The sequence below is a fragment of the Lutjanus erythropterus genome, chromosome 2 (assembly GCF_056507025.1).
Source record: "Lutjanus erythropterus isolate fLutEry1 chromosome 2, fLutEry1.hap2, whole genome shotgun sequence".
Classification (NCBI taxonomy): Eukaryota; Metazoa; Chordata; class Actinopteri; order Lutjaniformes; family Lutjanidae; genus Lutjanus; species Lutjanus erythropterus.
The window spans coordinates 11604246-11630523 of record NC_139318.1 but is presented as its reverse complement, the minus strand read 5'-3'; the positions used below and the strand labels follow the sequence as shown (position 1 = coordinate 11630523).

Here is a 26278-nt window from a genome sequence, read left to right as displayed (position 1 = left end):
CAGAATTTCTCAATGAAGAGAGAGTGAGAATGGTGAGAAAGAGAAATCACCAACGAGAATAAGTATATCAGCTTCCAGCCCCTTTAACATTTAATGTGGGAAAACCATGTTAAACAAAATATTAATCATAGCAAAGCACTTTTGCATAGTTAAAATGTGTCTGGAGGGAAACTTTAAAGTGGAGGGAAACTTTCATGTGTTTTGTTCATAATTGCTGCAGTATTATCATTTGTTGTTTTGGTCACTGCTGTGGAGCAAATGTTGTACTTTGTATTCAAGATGAAACTTCTTCATTAGGAATTATTTGCTGCTGCTTTGGCTTTTGTACAACATCTGAGAAGTTTCATGTTTGTCATTTTTTACAATATAGTGATGAAGGCACGACTTATAGTATGGTGTATTAGGAGCATAAGTCTGTGTGTACATATGTGGACATGTCTATGTTGTATTCAACATTGTCAGGCAGACTTAACCAAGCTTCTCAGCATAGATATGGTGGTCTCAGGTTGGAGCTGCTTAGACTCTTGCATTAACCCAGTTAGTCTCACCCTAACTGAACCTGCATTCATACATTCTTTTAGCTGCATCTGTAATTAGGGCATTCAAAATGTGCTCCGCCCACCTTAAGTTGCGATTCACCACACTCACACCAACACTCTCCTGCACCGAACTAAAAATGACATAAAGGTACAGGAGTTTTGACAGCGGAGACATTTCTTGAGCTAAAATTAGAAATAGCGGTGATATCCTTTGCAAATAGGAAAGGACACAAATGTTCATAGTACAGCTGAGTATATGGATTCACACTGTAATGCACACATGCATGTGTGCATTCAGGCATAAGCTCATGTTTACACACTCACACACAATTCTCTCCCTCAGGATGGATTGTCTGTAGCTGTTTTATCAAAACAAGCTGGCATTTGTTCTCACACACTCTCTCCATAGGGAAAGCACTTATGAGGCATCTTACCTGGAGAGTAATATACTGTATTTATAGGCTCTCCATGTCACATTGAAGCACCCTCAGGCAGCCATATTGGAGGTCAACAATGGCCATGCAGCCGTGGGTGGACTGCATACAATTTAGCGTCTCAGCAGGATTCAGTTGTCACTGTGATTTTTTCCCTCCTTCTGCTGACAGACCAAACAATGTTGTTTTTTTTTAGCAATTTGCTTAATTTACTGGAACTGTTGTCATCAACATAATACATCATTGTGTTGCTGTAAACATGACATGCATTAGATTGTAGAATCATGTTACTGTATGAATCTTACCATTGGCTGCATTGTTAAATTGGCCAGTAAGCACATGAATCAATCATCCAGATTAATCCACCTCAGGCATAGAACTTAGTGTTTTGGAAAAATGACTGTGTTAAAGACAATTGTCATTTCTATGGCATGACCTCAGTTGTACAATATCAACATTGTTTTTAAATGATAGCTTTATTGAAAAGAGGTGGAGCTTAAGGGACTTTTGGGGCTTAAGGCAAACAGTCATGGGGCCCACAACACCCCTTGATCTCCCCCTTTTTCAGTCATTGAATAAAGTGGATACTTATGTATCTCTTACCAGATGGCAGCACAGTAAACAAACTGTGGTTGGGGTTGGTACTGTCTTTTCTACAAAAATACTAAGAGCTGAAGACAAAAACACTTGTAAAAAGTATTTCTCTTTGGGCTCCTGTATGGACATTTTCTTGGTTATCAGGGTAATGATATCACCTAGTCTGACCATGTATATATGATTGGCTACTTGAAAAAAAAAGGTGCAGCGATGACAGCAGTACCATTCAGAAAAGTTCTGAGATTATCAACTAAAAGCGCTCAGAAAAGACGCTGGGCGCTGTGCCTTTTCTCTTGGTGGCCGCATGCTACCACACACACTCTCTCCTCAATGGAAACAACTGAAAAATGATGCTGGTGCTCAGAAAAAAAATGCTATGTGGCACTTAATCCCTCCAAACTGTAGTCTGCCTGCTGTAGGCTACCACATGGGTCAAATACAAAAGATGTGAAGTGTGTGTGTGGAGAACTCTTGAGTTTTTTTTTTTTTTGTTTTTTTTAAAAGCACTTCTGATGGAGCTGGGCTGAGAAACCCAAGTGATGTAGCACATTACTTTTGCTGCTCAGTAATTACTAACATAGTGTTACTTTTTTGTTATTATAGTCACTTTTTCATTAAGTAATATTTTTAAGTAACCTGCCCAACAATAACACAGGCAAACGGTGGTGCATTTAGAACAAGAATAATATTTTGATCAAATATGGACATTTATTTATTTTCACCCCCTACTTTGTTCATTGATTTATTCATTTCTGAAGGCTTAAGTGAATACAAGTCATGAACAAAATAAATCATATGCCAAAAATCTCCATACTGCAAAACTTTAAATGCAGGAAATGAAACCTCTTCCCCCTGGCAAGATAAGTCAAGCCCACAATTACCATTCAAGCCCTAAAAGCAGAGTCAGCTTATCTGTCTCTCTCGAATCAGTTTAATAATTGATGTAAGAAAACCACAGGATCTCATATTCACAATGTCTTAATGACTTGCAGGTTAAACAGAGAAAAGGAGACAAAATGCAGTAAAAAGGCCATTTTGTCCTGTTTAAATGAGCAGACACTAAAGACAAATACAGTCACTGGTATACATAGTGGACAGTTTTATTCCAAATTTTGATGTCACTTCTAGTCAGCTGTTTGTAGGTAGATTCTGTCATGTTTGCCAAGGTGAAGTGAGCCAAAAGAAACAAAAAGCAGCCACTGCTTCCTCAGGCTGTACACAGGCTCGGAGCAGATGTTCACTGTCTCTGTACTAACATGACTATAGGTGATAACAGGAACTCCTGTGTCCTGTCCTGCCTAATTAAGACTGTGCTCTTCGTGTCCCTGTTCATGGAGCTGAAAAGTAATGGTACAGTGGGCAGCAGGTGTAGAAAGGGCAGTCTGCCAGTCCTGACAGGGAGCGCGATATATTGACCACAGAGCTGTGACCATAGAACAATATATATATCAACATCCTGCAGTCCTGTGTAGAAGCTGTCGTAAGAGGAGGCTATTATTTACCCTGTGATTCTTGTAAAGTTTAAGGTGATGGTTATAATAACCAGTATGTTACATATGCAAATTCACATATGTAATGCAACATAACGCAACGTAACGTATTGTAATGCAACGCAACACTACGTAACGTAACGTAGCGTAAAAGTAACGCAACATTATGTAATATAACGTAAGATAGCATAGCGTAGCATGGAGTAGCCTGATGTAACATAATCTAACATGACTTGATGTAACATAACATAACGTAACATAATGCAATGCAACACAGTGTAACGTATTATCACTGGCTGTTGCAACTTTATAATAGCCACCCAGATGGTTTACTTACTAATTATTAACTAATTATCCTATGCAATGATTTCTTACAGGTTTACAAATCATTAAATACTTGAGAATATAAAATGTGCAACAATAAAGTGTTAGTTTTCTAATTTATTTATGACATAATATCGAATTTAGAAACTAATAATTTTATATTACACAAACTAATGATAGAATAACATAAATATCATTACTAATAATTTGTAAACATAATAAATCATTTCATTGTTTGTTAACAGTGAAATAACTATTACCTAATGTTTCTTTACATTTGTTAATGATGGTTATTATAAAGTGTTACCAGTGAAACCTGTGGTGTTGTAGCTGCATATGAGCTGCCATCCCTACAAACACAGTATATCCCTGTGATTGTAAGTATCATTTGTGACACTGTAACAATGTTACTGCAACATTACAGTTAGAACATTATCATTAGTTACATTGCTGCTACGTTGTTGAAACACAACAGGTATTTTCTGGTCTTTTTGCAATATCTGTTCAAATGCGTCTATATGACATTTCCTGTACTTTATATAGGGATGGTGCTGCAATATTGCTAAAACAATACATCTCCAAAACGTGGTGGACAAGAGTGAGGGTTTTCTCTGCTGCTCAAAGAACCACTGCAGTGCTTTTTCATTCACTGAAGAATGCAGCAATATGAGTCAGATGCTGAGTCTTGTTTTGAATGAAAAGCAGCTCATGGAGAGTGATTGTGATCATTTTCTAAAGGAATGATTAGGGTCTCTGGCCTTGAATAAGTCCTTAGAAGGAAAAAGTATAAGGTAGATTCCAAATCCAATCCTCCCAACTCTTGGGAGATTTGCTGCGTGCGAGGCTGACGCGGACGCCGACAAGCAGTGCAGCGCAGTGAAGTGGGATTAGAGAAGGGCTGAGGAGATGAGGCTGGTAATTATTACAGCACTGCCAGAGTTGCCATGCTTCTGCTCCTAGCACACTGTTAAGCAAGCACCCCGGGACACGGCGATTCCTCGATACAAGAAAGACACGAACCAGGCAGGCCCAGGGAGACGTGCTGTGGAAAAGGAGACTGTCAGCCATGAATAATTAATCCAATTGTGTATGCGCCCACTTCTAAAAACCTTTGCCACCATCTTTATTCCGATCCCACTCAACACATGCTGCTGATTGATGCAACTTTCCAACTCCACATTTATATCCTGTCTGCTGTTGTTGCTTTCTTCCACTCCTCTTGTTACAGACCTCTCAGCTCTATGCTCCTCTGCTGGCCCTGCAAAGGTTGAACTGACGAACCTCATATGCTGCATTGCACCTTTAATTAGTACAGTTAAAGCCCCTTGAGACATGTGCATGCAAACTTTTATATCAACATTTCCAGGAAGCCATTTTCTCATACAGTGAAATGTAAAAAGACATCGTTCTTGCGAGGTGCAGTAATGAGGCGGTGTGATGATGCTGCAGAATGCTGTTTCTTCCTCCCCAGCGAATTTCTGCGAAGTGCTTCCATTTGTACATCGAATCGCCACTGAATTAATGCAGTTTTTACTGTATACTGTGAAGTAATATGCATATAGATACTTTGACTTGGCTTTCATCTTGGGTAGAAATAGAAATATTCAGGAAGCAGCGCAGTGATAATTTGCCAGCTTTGTGAGAGGCACTTTAGATTTACTGAATAACATCAATATTCCACCTTGAGTGTACCGTTCAGTAAGTAAATCTCAGCACTAATGGGTTCTCTTGGCCTTTGGTTCAGCCCTTCATCCATAAAAGTTCACTCAGAGTCAGACAGCTTTGGCATTAATGGGATTTTGCTGTTACTCTATAGCAAGCAATAATAATCATTAGCACATTTACATTTGCCTGTTGTTGTACCTGCTGGAGCATAATAGCTACAAGTGCAAAATTACATTTAGTATCTATAATTATGAAGAGATGTATGAGCTGACTTCATGTGATTTAAATATAGTTATGTAATGTATTGTAGAAGTTCCCTGCAAAGTGGACTGCACCTGGTATTCGTCCATGTTTCCAAATGAAATACAAAAAAAAAAAAGCTGGAAATGTCTGATACATCTTGTAACACATGAAAAACGCCACACGGACATGTTATCAAGGTTAAAAATGTGATTTTCACTGGCAGGGGCCTTTAAGAAAAAGGTGGGATCTGCTGTCGGAACACAGTGTCAGTTTTCCGATCACAGTCGTACTACTTCACCATCTGGTTTTCAAAACCAGGTTACACAGCCTGGTTGAATCTGTTCCATCAGACATGGTGGTTTGAAACCTCACTGAAACATATAGCTCCTTTGTTATTTAACAGCTCCATTTCTTGACCCTAGTTTCCTTTTAGATTTGTCTATGTTAAGGGACAGCTGATGTGCAAAATAGCTTTTTTTTCTTGTTTTGTATCATCCTACAGTCCTTATGTTTGCTTCCAGTTTAAGAAGCATATTCCCTTGCACTTTACTTGCAATAGCAACTTTTTTCACAGGAAGAGATAGCAGGAGGCAACCATTTGAGCATCTTTTTCGCACTGGTCTCTGTTAAGACTTACACAATTGTCGCCGTGCCCATCTGTGTTGACCTTATCTTCTCCTCGCAGCTGAAGGCAGACTGCTATCGCAGTCTCTTGGGCAATCCCAGCAGATCAGCAGGGATGAAAGAAAATGAATGTCAAGGATGTTTATTTCCTAATAGCTGGAGAGTCTGTCCTCGTGGGGCCAAAGCTCCAACCAATCCCCAGGAACAGAGGGAAAGACTGAACAACGGGGAGAGGCAGAGATGATATTTTAGATGGCTGAGCTCAGCCTTGTCAAAACAGAATTACAGACTGTCCAAAACACTCAAGAATGGAGTGGGCTCCAGGGAATCAACACAGAGAATATGCTCATTTCAGATTCACTCATTTCAAGTTGAAAGTCTTTAAATACCACTTTCTGCCTACCTTTCCCTCCAAAAGATCCCATAAGAACCCTCAGTATTAAATTTGTAATTGCAATGCCTAGCTTTGAATATTAAACTACTTTCACTGCAAGTAAACAGTTTAAGCACTTAAAGTCTGATATGTGTGATGCAGTGGTTATGGATGCAGATATAGACCCAAGGGGCCAAAATGGGAAGCAGAACTTGAACTTGCATGCACAGTTTTTTTTTTGTTCACTTGGGGGCAGCGCAGCAAGCTGTAAATACAACACCGACATATTTTTACCTTTAAAAGTTGTCATGGAAAAAGCCAAAAATTACTTTTTACACACTCAGTAGACAGAGCAGTATTAGCATTCATTTGGAGTCGTGTTCCTGGCTTCCTAATAAATCTCTCTGCTTTGATTTGGTCTAAACCAACTCCTTTACATGCTAAATGCTCCACTATGTCAACTAACTAGTCACTAACTTTGTCTGTCTGCTGTTCAGCACTGAGCAGGTTTATTAGTGGGTTTATTAGTGCTGTTTCAATATGTCAGCTGGACGCAAACTGGGTTGATAGTGAGAGTGAACCAAAACAGTTAAGTTGTGGGGCATAAAACCAAAATAATGAGCTGAAAGATGCTAAAATGTTCTATAAAGCTAAAGGAAAACTCCAGATTTAGGTGATAATTCTCTTTGAGTTTGTTACCAACAGTGACACACTACCTGTATTCAGGGCAGTTTGAATTGTCATTATTTTTCGTGACTTTCAAAGACTGGTGTTTGGTTTCCATGTGAGATCAACAGTCACTGTTGATTGTTTTAAGGAAGTAGTTATTTTAACCCAAACCATATTGTTTTCCTGCACCTAACCAAGTAGTTTTGGTGCCTAATCTACCCAAGACCTTTACCTCGAAAGTGTAAATGGATGTAGCATATTTATTATTGGAAAGCTGACCATGAAATGAGAACATGGGTGAATAATATATTAGTTTGAAAGCTGTGTGCAGTGTCACAAAAAAGGAAAATTCATTCATACACACAAACCTAGTAGATTCAATTTTTGACTATTTCACTAACTGCCTTGAGTCTGTGTTGCTTTGTTATCTGTTAAGAGTGCTCAGTTGTGAAGAGAGAGAGAAATCTGTAATATATTTACTGTAATATATCATAAAATGACCATGATGTGTCACCAGAGATCAAGGAAATGTGAAAATGAAATACTCGCTTCTCCGACAACCACGCTACAACTGCGGTGTCTTCCTTTGAAATGTCTATTCCAGTTTGGAATAACTGTTATAGTTTGCCCATTTCATGTTAATTCATGAGTGGATGTTCGCTGAATGAACAAGTGTCTGCTTATGAGTCGAAATCATTAATAGTTTTTTTTAAAGGAGTAGAAATTGAGTAATATGTTAATGGAGTCTTACAGGCAGTGAGACAGGTGGCCACGTAACTCCAGAGTGTGTATTTTCAGAGCAGTGGGCTTTCAAGATCACAGGCAGAACTTTTCATTGACAGTTATGAACAGCTGATCAACTTCTGGGCTTTTCACACTGCACTTAGCTCCAGGCTAAGGGAGCTGTTAGCCCTAAGCTAAAAAAGCTTTCACACTTGCACAATCCTGGAACATTACAAAGTGAGCTAACTCTGACTTTAGTCTAGGGCTTGCTGGCCCTGCTCCAAAGCAGGGTTAGGCCAGAGCTTGTGGGGTTATCTCCTGGAATCGATTAAAACAAGGACTAAAAAGTGTGGGGAAATGGGGCTAAAAGAAAACAAGAGTCACAGAACATTCTAAAGCCCCAGGCTAAGAGAGCTGTTAGCTTAGGCTAAAAGAGTTTTCACACTGGCACAATCTAAGTTGGTTGACCCAGATTTAAGCCTAGGACTAACTGGCCCTGGTCTGCATATTACTCACTATTCGGACTACAGTGCTTATTTTTACATGTGCAGTTGTTACTTACTGCCAAGCTATATAGATTTAATCAGGTTCAATCAAGTTTTTAATAGATGATCCTTATGTTTATTTCTTCTGTTCATGTTACTTCATTGCAACCTGGTACCCCTAAATTTACATTCATATATGACTGATTTTATGTAGGAAATGTTTTGAAAGAATCCTAAAATACCTCAGATTACATTTAATGTAAACATAAAAGCTTACATTCATTCATTTTCTGTAACCGCTTATTCCGTGAGGGTCGCGGGCTGCTGGAGCCTATCCCAGCTGTCATTGGGCGAGAGGCAGGGTTCACCCCAGACAAGTCGCCAGTTCATCGCAGGGCTGACTCATAGAGACAGACAACCATTCACACCTACGGGCAATTTAGAGTCACCAATTAACCTAGCATGCATGTCTTTGGACTGTGGGAGGAAGCCAGACAACCCGGAGAGAACCCACGCAAACACGGGGAGAACATGCAAACTCCGCACAGAAAGGCCCTGCCCCAGCCGGGGAGCTGGGGGATCGAACTCAAGACCTTCTTGCAGTGAGGCAGCAGTGCTAACCACTGCACCACCATGCCGCCCTTAAAAGTTTACATTTATTAAATTTGTTGGACTTTTTCAGTATTTACCCCAAACTCAGATCATTCCCCTAGACAAATATTTTAGTTGCCTGAACCTAGCAGCATGTGGAAGGCTCAGTGTCCATGTCAAAGTCATTTACTTTATATGCCCATTCATCCACTCTTTTTGAAGCAATCATGTTTCCTCCTAAATGTATATGGCAAGCAAATACATAGTATATAGTTTATTATGTATATAGGTATCAGTTAGGTATACCATGGAGCCATGGAGTGAAAACTGACCATCCATCAAAATTATGTACAACAAATACAGCACATGTTATCTGATTTATTTTATCTTGCTAAGGTGAATGCTGTCTGTGTAAAATATAGTTTGTACATAATTGTTGAGGCTCAGCACTGCTTAGGTTCACCTCAGTAAATCTGTAATGGCCTACAGTCAGCACAAGTGTGATGCATGGGGTCTGATCTTTACTGTGCATCCTCATTAAGTGGCTGCTGAGCCGCAGGGACGGCATGCAGGAAGAGGTGAAAGCAGGACAGCAGCACAGCTGAAAATCAAACAGCAAATGAAAGAGTTCCAAAAACAAGAAAACACTTGTCCATCCCTGAGGAATTTCATGGTGGGATTAGAGCAAACAGCTGCTCACTCACGTACGTAAAAAGGCTTACCATACCAAACAGATACGAGCCATTTTCCCGAGGCGTAACCCGACGTTACACCACAGCAGCAGGTGAAATAATCCCTCTTACTGCTGCATTAAAAAGTCTTGACACAGTGCACATAACCGCTGCATTTAGCCTAATCCTAAGCTTCACCCAGACACAAGGGCTACAAGAGTTTCTCATCGATTTTAACAGGCACAAGAAAAACCTCATTTGCTCATCGGCCTGGCTGGTTGGAGGAGGCACTGTGCTCGGCTCATAATAAGCCCAAGATCTTTATCACTATCAATCACCCCTCCTGTAAATCTGCAGAAAATCCGTGGTAATATAGCAGGGTGGCCCGAGCTGGCCCCGCCGACAGACCCAGGTCTCATACTGGGCCATAAAGCACAGCGAGCCATCGATTGGTGCTCCTGAAGGGCAGATAACAGTCAGAATATGGGGTGATAATGCTTAAATGCTGCTGATGGTGGTCAGGCCAAATGGGCCCATTATGCAGCCTCCGTTATACGATACAGCCAGCATCCTGCTCTTTCCACTTGAAATGCTTCACAAATTCTTCACCCATTACAGTGAGTCACACTTAGGAGGGAAAATGGGAGAGGCTGACCACGATACTTTGTGGCAGTACACAAAACAAGAATGAAAATGCAACACTTTTGTTTTTGCTCCTGTTTTTCATGTGCTGAGGTAAAAGATTTAAGATCCTCTATCCTCACACATTCAGATCAAATTTTGTTTTCATTAGTGTCAGTAAGAACTTCTCCTTTGTCTTTGTCTGGTCACAATCAACAGCCACTCTATAATGCGCAGTTTGATCTTGTAAAAAAGACATTCATCAGGCATTGAACTAAGGCTACAGATACCACATTATCTTCCCCAGAAGGGAAAAATCATGACCTACTCTGCTTCTGAGTGGCTTACTCTGATCTTTTTACCCTAACCCTAAATGATCATTCCTCATGCCTGAACCCAACCAACTTGACCAATGAAGTCAATCAGAGGCAAGTAGGGCAGGTCATGACTTCTGTGTGAAATAGTGCCTAATGAATGTCTGTCTAGCTGCAGCCACCGGCTCAGTCACTCCCTGGGTCGTTCCTAGGGTCGCTCTCTGGGCTGCTCCCTGGGTCTTTCACCGTCACAGTTTTCACCCTAAGAGGCTGAATCTTAGCGTGTCTGTGAAGATGTGTGTTTGTATGTTCATGCCAGTTGGCTTGTGATGTGGTAATGTGAGTTGCCTATTGAAAAAAGGCGCATTACTTCCAAATGGACTCCCAGACTTGCACAAGATTCAGTGAGCCATGAGCCAAAGGACAGCTGATTAACTGTTCAAGCCTGTTCACCCCCTATATTTTAGCCAGCCTTTAATAACTCATGACTCGTTTGTCAGAGAGCATTGCAGCAGGTGTCACTGGACTTGGCAGAGAGTCACGTCTTTGATTGGTGTGACTTACTACCATTCCTTATACTTTAGCCACAGAAATCAGCTTATTGTGTGTTTGTGTGTGTGTTTGAATGCGTGCACACATGGATGCATGTAAATACCCATCCATTGTCCAAAACCGCTTATCCTTGATGGGTGGCGGGGGGCTGGAGCCTATCCCAGCTGACATTGGGTGAGAGGCAGGATATAACCTGGACAAGTCACCAGTTAATCACAAGGCTGACACATAGAGACTAGAGACATGCGCGATTAGTTGTCGACACAATTAAATGTCGCCACCCTTGCTAGTTGGCAACAAAAATACTGGTTGTTTAAACTTTTTTATCAATATTTCATTCATGCCCAATGACAGTTAACTGTTGTCTCTGAGATGTTATGTAGCCACCGTACGCTGTAAGCACATATGCCCCGATCGCCCAGGCAACCCTGAATGTTTATATCAACAAAGTCAGACAGATGAACTCTCGTAAAACCACCATGGTTTGGCAGTGTTTTAATGTAGAAAATAGAAATAATGTTGAATGTAGACTGTGTCAGAATAAACTGGTATATAACCACTTGACTGGAGCAACATTAAGCACAGACATGGACATTAACGTGCAAGCAGAGCAGCTGCTGTTAGCACTGCTAACATTAGCCACATTGTGTGTCAGGCTGGCAGCTAACGTTAGCTCTGGGTTGTTTTTCCCACTGACACTGTGATGCTCTTTGGTCTGAAAAGTTGAAGCATTTAGTGACTTGTTGTCATGTTTTGTAGGTTAATGTGTAATATTTGTATTGCACAGTGCAAAGTGACACACATTTCAGCAGCATTTAAAGTCTGATTTGGCAATTGTAGACTGTTATTAACAACTTTAAATGGCTCTTAATATGCACAGTATTTTTTTAGACAGTGTTCAACATTATAAATTATTAAATTATGCTAATTTTTAACTGCTTTCTGAGTGTTTTCTTACTGTTTGACTAGTCGACTAGTCTAAATTAAATTTAGAGCAACGAGCAACTTAGAGTTACCAATTAACCTAATATACTGCATGTCTTTGAACTGTGGGAGGAAGCCAGAGTAACTGGAGACAACCCACACGGACATATGAAAACATGCACACTCCACTCTTGTTTCAACATAAAACACATTTCACAAAGACCTTTTGTTGTGACCAGTCCAAGGCACCCCAGGTACTGCAATAATAGTGCTGTTTAATGAGCTTCTCTATATGCCACACCTGTCCGGTGGATAGATTATCTTGGCACAGGAGACATTCCCAATAACACGGGTTTAAACAAATTTGTGAAGAAAATTTGAGAGAAATAAACCTTTTGTGCGCACAGAAGAAGTGCCAGATAATTTCTTCAACTCACGACAACTGGGAGCCAAAACAAAAGTGTAGCATTTATGTTTTTGTTGAGTGCTCTTTTAGGTTTTTGGTGAACCAATTTGCCATTGGGTTGTGTCTGCCACTGACTGCACCCAGAAAGCTTTTTTAAAACCACAAAGGCGCTGTTTATAAGCTAGATTTCTTCATTAGATTTATTAGATTTCATCATCATTAGAATTGCTCTTTCACTTTCTTTTTCCTCTGGTCTATTTTCCCTCTCCACAATGCAACGACTCTCTTGTGGACTGTTATAGCTACTTGCAGAATATAAATGTTTTCTAGCATAATACAGATTTCTCCTGACATGTTTCCTAATACCGTGCCTCTGCCAGATTTACTCAGAATTACCTCCTCCCTGCAGAACTTTACTTTCTTCTTTGCAGCATAACCTCACTGAGCTGAAGCATTTACCACGCAGGGACATGTACAGTATACTGAGAGTGAAAGAGAGAGAGAGGTAGCCATGAAAGGTCAGCCCCTCACGCCGGCTGCACAACGCACAAGTTCACAGAGAGTACAGTTTTCTCTCGGCAGTTTGAGACGTCTCCGCCCTGAGCCCCGTTCATTTAGATTGGATTACGAGTTGGTTCGCGGAGCTACAGTGAACAGATTGCCCTTCTTACACATGACGCTATACTGCTCATGCTGCCTGCGTTCATTTACATGTGGGCATCCATCACCCAGACTGTCGGCGCAGATGGATGTTGTGTGGCTTGGAAATAAATATTTTTTTACACTTTTATTCATCTGGAGAAAATTTTTGCTGCACAATCATTTTTCAGCACCAGCCTGCTTTACATTCAGGCGGCTTCACATACAGAGTATTCACAGCAGTTCAGAGATAGTCAGCGAGGCTGCAGTGATGTACTGTAGACCCCAGAGCAGCATTACCGGAGTTATAAGCAGCGCAGTGCCTTGATCAAGGACACATCAGTGGTAAAGGCAACAACTGTTTTCCCACCAGATTTCAATAATCTGTCTGGGGATTTAAACCAGAGGAAAATTTAATCACACAGTTTCTTGTTCTAACTGATCCCACCTTGTTTTGTTTTTATTTGCAAGCTATTTCCATTGAAAACAATTTACTCACATTTAGAAAACAGCTATGATAAGTGCTTTTAGCAATAAATCACCTTTTTGTCAAGTGTTGGATCTCATGATGTTCACAGTTGGCTAATATTGTGATACTCTTGTCGAGAACGATGTAACAGATTTAGCAATTTGTACCAAGTCAGATATCCCCTTAAAATGTAGTGGCATTAGTGCATTGTGGGCAGTATTGCAAATCAATAAGCAGGACTGCTCTACGCATTGTTAGATTTATAGGATCCCTAGTTTGTAATATAAATGGTTTCCAAATTGCGTTTCCAGAATATTTTCCATATCATCATGAGATCCTGTACAACATATTGATATACGGTATGTATTTGACATAAATTGGCTCATACTTCGATAGAGGATTCTGTCCATGTCTCTCTTTCTCTGCTTCATTCTGTCAAACCAGACCTGCTCAATTGATTCTACCATGAATCAGAGGACGGGGAACCGTGGATGCAGAATCTGCGCAGTTCAAAAGGTTAATTTAAACCAGGGAAATGGACCCGTTTTGTTTTGTTCAGTCGTAACTATAGCGAACTGACATGGTTCTCTGATTTTTTAATGCTAACCGTCACCCACCCTCATAGCTACATAGCTTAGAAAATATACCCAGAGAAAAAGTTACTGTCTGCTACTTCAGCACCATGGACAGTGACATGGATTTGAGAATACACAGCACAATTAGGCTGCAGATATTTCAGAGTCATGGTTGGGACCAAAACTTCCTTCAGATACATATTACAACATATTCAACAACAGCACCGCTCTGCCCCTGCACTCACTCACTCTGCTATGGATGGCAGGTTAACAGGGGGGATGCATTTTGGTTATTTTGCAGACAAGGTGGATGGCATCCCCGCTCAAATCGCCTGTTGAATATTTCAGTAATTTTTGAGCTTTTTGGTCTTCAAGAGAAAATAAAATGTAGCGACATAATGTTTGGTGGCTTTACTTCGTGAAAAACATGGTTTGTTAAATGATTTTGAAAATAGCTATTCAACAGCTACTGAAAAAATGCAGTTTAACTAGTAGCATTTCCTACTACACAGCTACTGAGGCTATATTCCTAGATGTCGTACACCGTAACCACTTTATGCAGAACTGAAAATAGAGCTTCAGAAGCCTTATCACCATTACAGTTTGTCCACCAGAGAGCGCTGACACGTATTTTTTAACTGTTAAGTGTCCCACTTAGTAGATATCCACATGTATACAAATAGACTGAAAGTGGAAATGCCTCCTTAGTCTAACAGGACTGATGTACTGTGCAATATTTACTTACATGCCAAAACCACTGCCTATGTACAATATTTCTATACTAACCACACATCATTTCTCATTCTTTGCTGCTAAATGTTGTTGCTTGTATTTTATTGTATTATATTGTTAATTGGATTTGTATCTTATATTCCTTATTTTTTGGTACTTTTTTTTATCACTGATGTTTGATCTGTGTGTGTCAGTATGTGAGTCTTAATGCAATGCACCATTGAGGGTGAATCAATTTCAATTTCGTTGTGCTTGCACAGTGACAATAAAGTTCTTGAATTTGTCTATCTTGGTCACAAGAAACAAAGGCATCCATTTAAGGGATTTTTAACAAAACACCATTAAAAAACATGAATCAGCTGCGATGTTATCAGATTTTTGAACTCACAAACATCATTATGACTAGACCAAAAACAAGAAAAACAATGTGGATTTTTCCATTGCTGGCTCCCATGCACGCGCACACACACATGGACACGCACAAAGAACAAAAAGCAAACAAAAAACACAGCCTTAACTGCAGGGGCGCATGAATGTTTTATTGTTGTACACTCCAAAAACAGCTAATTTCCCACTGTCTCTGTTCCTGACTGTACAGCACAGGGAGACAGATACAACAACAACAACAAAAAAAAAATGTTTGATTTTCCCTGAAACACAAAAATAACCACTCCAACTAAACAGGCTATAAAACCTTTAATTCTAAGTTTTAAAAAAACAGCAGTAAAGTTGTGAGAGATGGTCTTAAATCTTCCTCCATGCTGCAGTTAGTTGTTCGAGTGTTGACGCAGAGCTGGTAAAGTAGTTTAATTCCTCTCAGAGTTCTGGGGTGTTGCGCCTGTAATTGCTGCCTCCCTGTTTTGATTGGAAATGCTTCACTTGTTGCTGCGGTTGCCTCGGCGGCCCCTCGGACCACATTAGCCACTGCTCCCTCTGCTCCCTGACCCCGACTGTCGGCCACTCTCACCCCACAGAGCAGCGTCGGCACATTCAGTCACTGCGAAAAAAAACACCCCCCTCACTGTTTTATTACTTATATAAGTTAGATATTAGCATAAAGCTGAGCTCGTGCGGCAGATCTCACTGTGGTTCTCTGGCCTTCATTAATGCAGGATCACGAGTGGCTCTGTTACAGTAAGTGGAACAGTCCACTGCATTGATACTGCCTCTGGTGGCTCTTTAGCTCTCATACTTGTGAAAAGCTTTCTCAGCATTACTGAAGTAATTCTTTATGACTGAGGGAGGGTTGTGTTTTTTGCCAAGTCATCATCCAGTGTAATAATGTGACTCAGTGTGACGCCAAATTGTAGAGAAATCATCAGCTAGGTGGGACATTACACAAGATAGATGGAAGAAAGTGTTCCGGGTTCCTACGCAGTGTGGAAAAAAGACAAGAAAGTACGGAAAAACATTTGTTTACAGACTATTGTCCCTATTCTGTTTCTAAAGTATAAAAGAATCTCTTTTAACATCATACAGGCAGAGGGTTTAAGTGCTGCATTTTCTGAAAAATGAATGAATTAACTTTTTCATTGTGCTTTTTTTTTTTTTTTTAACAGCAGAGCCATCTCTAAGATGTGTTGCACACAACAAAACAGGCAGCGCTGTCAAAGTAACAGGCCGGTGTCTTATGATGAAAATATCGGTTCTGCCACAGCCTCACACTGTAGTTTTACAGTTTCAAATTGTAAAACTCAATCAGTTGTTTAACTTTTTTCAACATTTGGCTCTTATAAATATGAAAAGCAACTAAAATATGTGGGGAAAAATTCTATGATAATCAATACATTAAGAAAAAACAATACAAGTATAATATCCTCTTTGGGCAGAGATGTTTGATAGGGGAATGTTGTCCAACTCTGCACAGGAAGCAACAGCCACAATGGGATAATGCAAGTTTTCCGACGGTTGGCTTGATACTGCCACGTTTAAATCCTTGTTAGCTCAGGATTCTAAATGAGAAAAGAAAGCTCGATGTCAAATAAATTTGAGTATGGAAAAGTGTGGAATTTTGAAATGGAAAATGTGCAGGAACCATGAGTGTTTATATTAATTTCATTCTCTCCTTCCTCTGTCTCTCTTCCTGCTTCTCTCACCTCAGGTCAGAAGTGGCCATGCCATTTGGCTGTTTAACAATCGGGGAGAAAAAGGATTACAACAATCCTTCGGATGTGACAGATAAATATGACCTGGGTCAGATTGTTAAGTCGTGAGTATCTCAGCAGTGTCTCGTAGAACCAAACATCATCTACATAGACCAAGTGATGCTTTATGATGTGTGTTTACGTCTTTGTGAATGCTTGTTTTCAGGGAGGAGTTCTGTGAGATATTCAGGGCCAAGGACAAAACAACAATGAAGATGTACACATGTAAAAAGTTCCTGAAGAAGGATGGAAGGAAAGTGCGCAAGGCTGCGAAAAACGAGATCCTCATCTTAAAGATGTGAGTTGTTCATTGTGGTTCATGTTCTCTGGAGTCTAAACGTCTGCTGTGTTAAATAGCGCGTGATTAGTTTTGTGATGAGAAGCTCTTTGTTTTTCTCCCTGTTTAATCCTCTTAAATACTAATTTCACAGACAACAACATTTTTTAGAAGAAAAATAAAACAGAAAACAAATCTGAGTGCTTTTTTTAAAAAAAAAAAGTCAAGCGAACCTCATTCTGCTGAATGATCTCAGACATCTACTGTGTCTAACAGTTTTGTTGCATCTGAAACGATATTTTAGATTTTAACATATATTATCTTCCCTGTCATTAACTCAGTGTTATCAAATATAGTGACATCCTCAAAAACTACAAATAATTGCTCACAAGACAATTTTTGCATTGTTTGAACCTTCCAAAGTTTTTTAATGATGGAGTAGAATAAATGTTATTCAGGAAATTTCAAGTTCTTCTCTCGAGCAGAGTATTTTCATGTCTTCAAAGATTTGTGAGTCAGCAAGAATGACTCCACTCCTTCATGGTACTTGTTGGAACTCACTGTCCACCATTTTATTTTGGTGTTCAAATTTTAAAATTTAAAATTAATTTATGCAACAGTTAGTTCTACCAAGTAATTAGATTGAAAAAGAGATATTATGTGAGTGCTGATATAGAGTACAACAGCACTGGGACTCATAACCACATAGGCATTCTAATAACCGTTATATTAACGTAACATTACAAAACTGGGTTATAAAGAGTCTATTAAACTACCAGTACAGCAGAAATGACTCTGAGCTTATTAGCAGTTTGGTTTGGTTCTATTATTTTCTAGCCTATTCCTATCACCTGTGTCCTTTGATAACAGCTGGTAAGAGAGTTTGAAATAGCACACTGCATGACAGGGAAATCATGAAAGTAATTTCAAAAAGAGCGATCAGAAATGACTACCTAACCTATCGCTAACTCCCACTGTCAGGCTTTACTTGTGACTCACATTGCATGTGTCCATTGCACATGTAGCCACTTTGAGATTTGGCTGAAAAATTTAGGGATTAATAAAGAGAGTGAGCTGAATACAGTCGTGAGGCAGATTTAAAGATACATCCGCGCAACTAAAGGAGAACTTGCAGTCAAGTTGTGGAAATATTTGTGTCGGTGGAGCCAAATACATTAGTAAATAAACAAGCAAATCATAATCTGTTGTTGCTTACTGCTGGTTTTCTAATACAGTTGTAAACGTCTGTAGAACTGTTGTGAAAAATCCTGTGGAATCCAAAAATTTAAAAAACTTGATTTAACAGCACAACCTCTGGTGAGATATTGCTTTAATTTATGCGCTTTTATAAACCCCCAGAATGCAAAACAAATTGTTCAAAGGATGTCGTGCACCACTTTTTTTTGTTAAAACTCCCATGATGCCATGCTTTTTCCCGGCTCCTGATGTATCAGATATGTAAATTACAGTTACGCAACATGATCACCACCTGTCTGTGGTGACTCAAAATGGTAATGATGCATAAATGTTCCAATTCTCAATTTTCCTTTCATATTGGGTCTTGAATGAAAGGAGGAGTGATTTCAAACCCAGCTGTAGTCTCTGACCCTGTTCCACACTACAAATTCAAACATGATAAGAACAATCGTGAGGGAACAGGAACATTTTGTTAACTTCCTGGGAGACTGACAGGCAAGAACAACCCAGTAAGCTTTTATCAGTTGAAAAGATGTTTTAAAAATGACTGTCAGCGATGAAAAGATGTTCAGAATAAATACGTTTAAAATAAGTTTGATTTTAAGCACATTGAGTTTACGATTGTTGTGTGAAATGTGCTATATAAATAAAGTTGACTTGACTCGACTTAAAAGTAAATGTTTTTTCATTGAGTATTCAAAGACACTGATTTTACATTTAGACCATTCACTGGGAATTGCAAAAGAGAAAATTTTCATCCTCTACAATATGTAAATGAAAGTCTGTTGTCACCTTGGAACCTACTTAAACCAAATTTTTGAAGTTGAAAACTAGAAAAAGTATTTGGCATTTATATGTCTTAAACCCAGGCCACCAGGTTGAGAGCCCCGTGACTAAACCTCTCATCCACCACCACTACTTCCTGTTGTCTTTTACGTCTTTGTCAGTCTTTATACTATATCCCTGTGCATATTCCTTGGAACCAAACTTCCCTTCCACATGCAAGTTAGGATACAGCAAGAAGTGCCTTTTCTTAGTTTACATTAAGAACTTCTACCATTACTATGTCCTGGAAGCTTCTTGTTGGCAGCACACAGTCTATATAGTTTGTATTTATGACAGTTTAAAATGAAAAATTAAATGTGTTGAAATTACACCTTTGTGTAGATCAGATTTCACTTACCAGTGAAAAATAACTTTGGAGAAATGAATTTACTTTAATCGTTATTAAACAAAATAATTAACAAATTATAAGTATCATTGAACAAATTTGTGTTTTGTCACACTTGTAAAAAAGAGGTCTTAAACATCCACACATTTTTAACTAGAAATCACAGTTGAAATTCCAGTTGGTGCTCACTGGGGACAATGTAGCCTCAAAGACTGCAGCATTATTGACCAAATTCATCATGAAGTTTCCCATCTGGTGTTGTGGTTGTTGAAGGCATCGTGCTCAGCACCTCGGTGCTGCATGCCCGTCTTTAGGGCCACATGGACCGTCCATTCATAGGTAACCGGATTACATAAATGTGGTTATCTACAGACGGGCAGTTGGACATGCAGAGCTCAGTGTGGTGAAGTAAAGTTAACCAATCATGTTTTTGCTTTCTTCACGGTTTCTCCTGCTCTCAGCCTGCTGCAGTGTGTAATTCATGAGCATGAGTGCAGGTCTTTACATTATTCCTCCAGCTGGATGAATGATGCAGACCTCATCTCCTATATGATGATCATTCTCCCTTTCTCTGTCTTTGTGTTTCCGTCTCTGTCTTTCTGACACATCTCCTCAGGGTGAAGCATCCCAATATTCTCCAACTGGTGGACGTCTTCGAGACCAAAAAAGAGTACTTCCTCTTCCTTGAACTGTGAGTTCAGATGTGTGATGAGCCGGGGGAAAAGGCTCTCTGCTTGTCTTTGCAGCCGCTCGGGCCCGCTGAACTCCGTGTGTTGATTATACACTCGTGGGGAATGAGCTGTTGTAGCCTGAGGCCTGCTAGATATGAGAACAGCTCTGAACTCCACTCATTTGGTATTCAGATATGATTGCTTGCTAGCTGCTCCATTCTCATCAGCATGTGTTCTTGGGGAATTTGATACATTTCCATGGATATGCTAAATGTGCGATACTCGTCTCGTCCTTCGAGGACACTTGATTAGTGGGTTTAGGAATTCTGGTTTGAAAGAAAATCATCAAACACACAAGAAACATCTGTGGGGAAATCATTTCTATTTAACAGGTGTGCTGTGTTACGTAATTTTGTCAAAATTGTTTATTCCTGGAACATGTAATTAACGTTTCACTATGAATATAAAATGTAACATTACAGTTAGAAGGTCCTTTATTATCATATCTTTTATTTTTTGCGTTTGCTTGAATCGTTGAAAGTACACTCTTAGAAAGAGGAGTTCCAAAAGGGTTCTTCCTGAAGGGCTGAGGTTCTACCAGGAAACATTTGCTTCTGAAAACCCCTTTTTTTTTGGTAGAACTTGTTTGTCTTTTTAAAGAAAGATTTTGTTGAAATCCTTGAAGAACTCTTTCATAAAGGGTCTCTTTTTGCCATAATGCAAAAGGGTTCTCAGTAGAACTCATTTGGGAGGAGCATCTTCTATATAAACAACTTGAAGTATAAAAAGGTTCTCGGTAGAACCCACTTAGCGTGTTCTAGATATAGAAGAATATAACAGGGTTTTCAGTTTGGTTTGGAATGGTTCTGGATAGAGGGTTCTTGGTGGAATTTTTACATCATACAAGGGTTCTCTGTAGAGCCTTCCATAGGGGGTCTGGGTGAAGCCTCTCACAGATGGTTCTAGGTGTAACCTTTCATGTTGGATTCTAGGTAGAGCTCTCTGAAAGCATTTTAAGTGGAACATTTATAAAAAGTTTTACCAGGAACGGTTCTCCTTTGGGAACAAGCCAAAGAACCATTAAGTTCTATTTTTAAGAGTGTCGAGAGCAGATGAATGTATCAGAGAGCTTCCCAGTCAGATTTAAACCAATAACATTGCAGTTAAATGGTGCAGATCTGCTGATCATAAAATCACATTCATAACCCTCAACAACACACACGTAACACTTTACGTTTACCTTTTTGTTCCACAGTGCGACAGGCAGAGAGGTGTTTGACTGGATCCTGGACCAAGGTTACTACTCAGAGCGAGACACCAGCAATGTGGTGCGCCAGGTGCTGGAGGCCGTCGCCTACCTCCACTCCCTGCGCATCGTTCACAGAAACCTCAAGGTAACACGCTACAGTAGTGCAGGACTTGGAAGATACAAACTAATCTTGGTTGTAGGCAGACGCAACGCTGTCATGGCATCTCAATGTTAAGCCAAGGAATAAAACTGTAATCTATGTAAAGGATTTCACTTTTTAACCAGTTTTACCTACAAAAATGTCCAGAACGTCCTGTAAGAGTTGTATGCCGAAAATTTGGTGATCAAATGTACTGAAAAAATGTCCCAGAGAAACATCATGTTCTGTATGGCAGCAGATATTGCTCCAAAATCTGTGTGTACTTTTCAGCAATCACAACAGATGTGCAGGTTACCCACGCCATGGACACTAATACAACCCTATACCATCACAGATCCTGGCCTTTGAATTGTTGAATCTCGACTAATAAACTGTTGATGATGTTAAAAACCCTCTCTAAATACTAAACTCTCTGTAGAGTATCCAAAAAAAGATTTATTAAAGATGGTAATCTGAAAAACTTTTGACCGACTTTTAGTCTTATCACCTGCAAACCACCAAAACCACACATATTGCTCTGTTATCAGCTGCTCCAACAGTAAACCTCAGTAGAATCCACACGCCTCTGCTCCATGAAATTAATTTCACTTTAATTCAATCGAGCAACCTGCCTATAGTACATATGGCTGATGGTCTAGATCATTGGAGCAAAGCTGGTATCACGCTGTGATGGTTGCCTGCAGCGTGCTGTTGGCTCGCAGATCTCTGGTTAGCTGGAAAAATTCACTTTTTCAATTTCACGTGTTTCAGAATTGAATGAAATTATGTGCTTCATCTGATTATTTGAGGTGCTATATTCATATTTGAAACTCTGCATGTAACAAACACCAGTAGGTTTCCTCTGAGGAAAACTCCACAAGATTCCCACACTGTCAGTGTGGCTTGAAGGGGAGAGCCCTGTTTTTGAAGGGGATAAAAGTAGGTAGCCTACTGATAATGTATGGTAATGTATTCTCTCTGATCCCGCTTCACTTACATCTCACAAGTGCGCCATAGGACAGGTGAGCCTGGCCACAAAAATGCCAGAAGTGTGACTGGCACGCCAGTGGCGCACTGAGTAGGGGTGCACAGTGCACCCCAAGTCTTTTTAGTATGCAGATTCAACAGGACATGCCAGTAACAGAAGTCAAGTCAATTTTTATTCATATAGCCCAAAATCACAAATCGTGATTTGCCTCAGGATCCTTCATGGTCTGACGATGAAAAAAAAAAAATCCCTGAAAAGGTTGTTGACACATGACATATTAGCTCTACATGAATAGCTCTTAAATTGTCCTGTATGGGACTGTCTGCTTCAATTAAAGTCAACGCATGTCCTAAGTGGAACTTAGGACAAACTCAGTTGAGGCATTTAGTTTTAGTCCAGGACAAATAAATGACAAAATTAAACTGTCTCTCATTTGATGTGAGTTGTTTTAATCTTTACTGGATAATTAAACTTTCAGATGTTTCCGGTCTTCTCATCATATTTCTGTCAGAAAGTGATCTCACAATCTGAAAGTCAACCAAAACTTTCACGAGATGATTAACTATGAAAATGAATGACTTTAAAAAACATGAATATTCCATTAACTGATGTCATTGTAATGTTGTATTTTTTAGTTGGAGAACTTGGTTTATTACAACCGCCTGAAGCACTCTAAAATAGTCATCAGCGACTTCCATCTCGCCAAGCTGGAGAACGGACTAATCAAAGACCCCTGTGGGACACCAGAGTATCTGGGTGAGAATATAAATTTACTGATTGGCAAATAAGACTGATCAGTGGTGAATGTGATTTGTCCTTTAAAACTGGCAGAGGTTTTGATGAAGTTTCTGTGCCCTTGTGCAGCTCCGGAGGTAGTTGGCAGACAGCGATACGGCCGGCCTGTGGACTGCTGGGCAACAGGTGTCATCATGTACATACTGTAAGTTGGGACATTAAACGTAATGACAGAAGATTATTATTCTAATCATGAGAGGGATTTTTTTCTAAAGCATTGCATCTCATTTAAAGTCACGGGATGTCATGTTGAATCGTTTTGAAGATAGCATCTTACATTATGTGATATTACATAATAGGCCTTGTTTAAATACGGCATGTAGATGTGTTTTTGATGCTCATTTTTCCTTTGCCACCTCAGGCTGTCAGGCAACCCTCCTTTCTACGATGAAACCGATGATGATGATTACGAAAACCATGACAAGAACCTGTTCCGAAAGATCCTGGCAGGCGATTATGAGTTCGACTCTCCGTACTGGGATGACATCTCTGATTCAGGTACTTTTAGGATAAAATCAACGCTGTGAACAAACACAAAGACTGCTTGCAGGGTAAACATTTCAAATTCGGCGGATTTTCCTCCCTTTTTTTTACCTCTGCAGTGGTCAAACACATGTCAGGTTTATGTTCCCATCCATCAGAAGAACAAACTCTTTTTATGTTGACTTTCCTCTGTGCGTATTTTTTCTCTGACAGCTAAGAGTCTGGTTGCTCGTCTTATGGAGGTGGATCAAGACCAGAGACTGACAGCCCAGGAGGCTATAAACCATGAATGGTAGGCAGCACAGCTTTGATATTAGACTGTATTGAGACGGTATTAATGGGATCCTAACAGCTGCAACAGAGCAGGCTTTCTTTCTTGTTTGACGTGTGTGTCCCTTAAAATCACATTCAGAAACTTAATGAGTGGTTCTCAGTGAGTGCTTTGCATTTATTAGACTGCAGATCACCGTAGCAACAATACAGATGCTTTACTTGAGGATACACCAAAGCTGCTGACAACTTGGCACATTATCTGCCTTAAATATCTAAAACAAATATCGGCTGGATTGACAGATTTAGTACAGAGAGTCCTGGTTCCTTCTGACTATGGTGATCAGTGATCTTTAACGTAGTGCCACCAGCAGATTGACATTTTCTGATTTCTACTGAAATGTCTTGACAAGCACTGGATGGATTGCCATTAAATTTGATACAGACATTCATGTTACCCATAGGGTGCTTGGTAATAACTTCCCTTGACTTTTAATCTAGCACCATCATGTCAAATGTTCCCTTTTTTTTCAGTACTTTGGTTTACAAGGTACAAAGGTAGTTTTATTTGTTATTATACTACACAAAGTTCTATAATGAGGTAAGGTTGTATATCCCATTTTGCTGCTCACAAAAAGATTAAAAATTACATACATTAAATGATTTGCATAAGTAAAAGATAAAACAAACTATTTTACATGGTGGTGTGTTAAGGATGAATTAAGTAGTCTTGCAAGATGAGTAAACAGTCTGGTGATACAGCAGCAGATACTTCTGTATCTCTTGCCAGAAGGCAGCAGAGTGAACAAACTGTTGCTGGTATTGTCTTTTAGTATGCCATGCCCAAATTCCTTACAAAATGATGACATTCAGTGTTTAGTGCTCATTTGCAAACATTAGTATTCTATCACACTTAAACCTGCAATAACTGACTTTCTGGCCAATTAGGGGGCAGCAAAAACAAGCTGTGAACACAACAATGACATATCATCATCAAATTGATATGGTGAGCTGCTTATAAGGAGGGGAAGTCTTGCCCCTTCCAGTGGACCACTAGGAGGCCTAACTTAGGAAAAAATATGAACTGTCGTCTATGGCAAGAGACATCTTATGTTTTGTGGCACATTTCACAAAGGGGTAAAAAAAAAACACACACAAAAAAACCCCCCAAAAAACCTGTTTGTCAATTTAAAATCTAATTTTACAAGTCAAGCCATTATTAGTAATTAGAAAGACTGCGCTTCCAGAAGTAATGAGTGACATCATGACGTTCCCCCTCCAAAAGCTAATGTTAGCCGGTGAAGCTATGATGCCTGTGTGTTTTTGTATTGACAACAGGTCTTACTCATTGTCTTTTCTTGGCTGATAAAAGGTCCAGGAGTCCCTGCATAAAACGCTGTAACGTTACAACAGATGGGGATGTTGTTGTTGGTGATGTATATTGCATGAGACGAGAGATGTAGTTCACTGAGCAATTTCACATAAAACTAAACTACAACCAGCCAACCAATCATCAGTTGCATGTATTCTTACTTGTAAAATTCTGTCTTCGATTGACACATCATATGACACAGTTCAAACAGGGGCAAAAAATGAGTTCTCGCCGGTTGTCCATCTCTTGCCATAAACTACCATTTATATTTTTTCTGAAGTTAGGTCCCATAGGGTTAACTGGAAAGGGGGAGGGGCTTTGCCTCTCTATTTACAATTCCAGCAGTCACAGATCAACATTGTCATTCCTCTGGAGTTGTGGTTGTGTCCACCTGATTTAAATAAATACAGTACTGACTTCTTTTAGCTCTGTTTTTGTTTTCTACCAATGCCTGAGGAAAATGTCTGTTTTTTTTAGCTGCCAAATACTCCATGTGTTCACCAGCTAGTTGCTAACTGTGTTTGTCTGTCTGTCTGGTGCTGAGCAGGTCATGTACACTGGGTTTTCAAGAGCTTTTTCACTGAAAACAGATGCCTGCTGTGGCCAAAAATGATGCTATGAGAGCAAACCAAAACAGTAAAGTTGCTCACAGACAGCTAAGCAATGAGCTGAAACTCTCTATAAAGCTCTTCACACTTGTCAACTCGTTAATTCAGGCTGCTGACGATGACACACATGGCAAATCATTAGTATGTGAAACTCTTGACATTGATTTAAGGACAATGACATAGCTGGATAGCTAGTCTTGATGTTAAATGCAAATTATGTGTATCGACTATATGCAATGTTTGACTTTGACTAT

The 26278-nt window shown here is 39.7% G+C and overlaps 1 protein-coding gene across 2 annotated transcripts in view; it reads left to right on the top strand.

Annotated features, from left to right (window-relative positions):
* The window catches only part of LOC146331188 (caM kinase-like vesicle-associated protein), a 63443-nt gene that overhangs the window by 31431 nt on the left and 5734 nt on the right, over positions 1-26278 (top strand). Inside the window, exons 2-9 of one of the 2 annotated variants that reach the window (XM_084728012.1) lie at positions 16762-16869; positions 16971-17102; positions 20066-20140; positions 21376-21514; positions 23132-23252; positions 23361-23436; positions 23653-23789; positions 23988-24066. In XM_084728012.1, coding sequence (XP_084584138.1) covers positions 16775-16869; positions 16971-17102; positions 20066-20140; positions 21376-21514; positions 23132-23252; positions 23361-23436; positions 23653-23789; positions 23988-24066 — 854 coding nt within the window. In that variant the 5' untranslated portion in view covers positions 16762-16774. Of the gene's footprint in view, positions 1-16706; positions 16870-16970; positions 17103-20065; positions 20141-21375; positions 21515-23131; positions 23253-23360; positions 23437-23652; positions 23790-23987; positions 24067-26278 lie in introns of those variants that run through there. The other variant, XM_084728021.1, reaches the window with a different exon arrangement.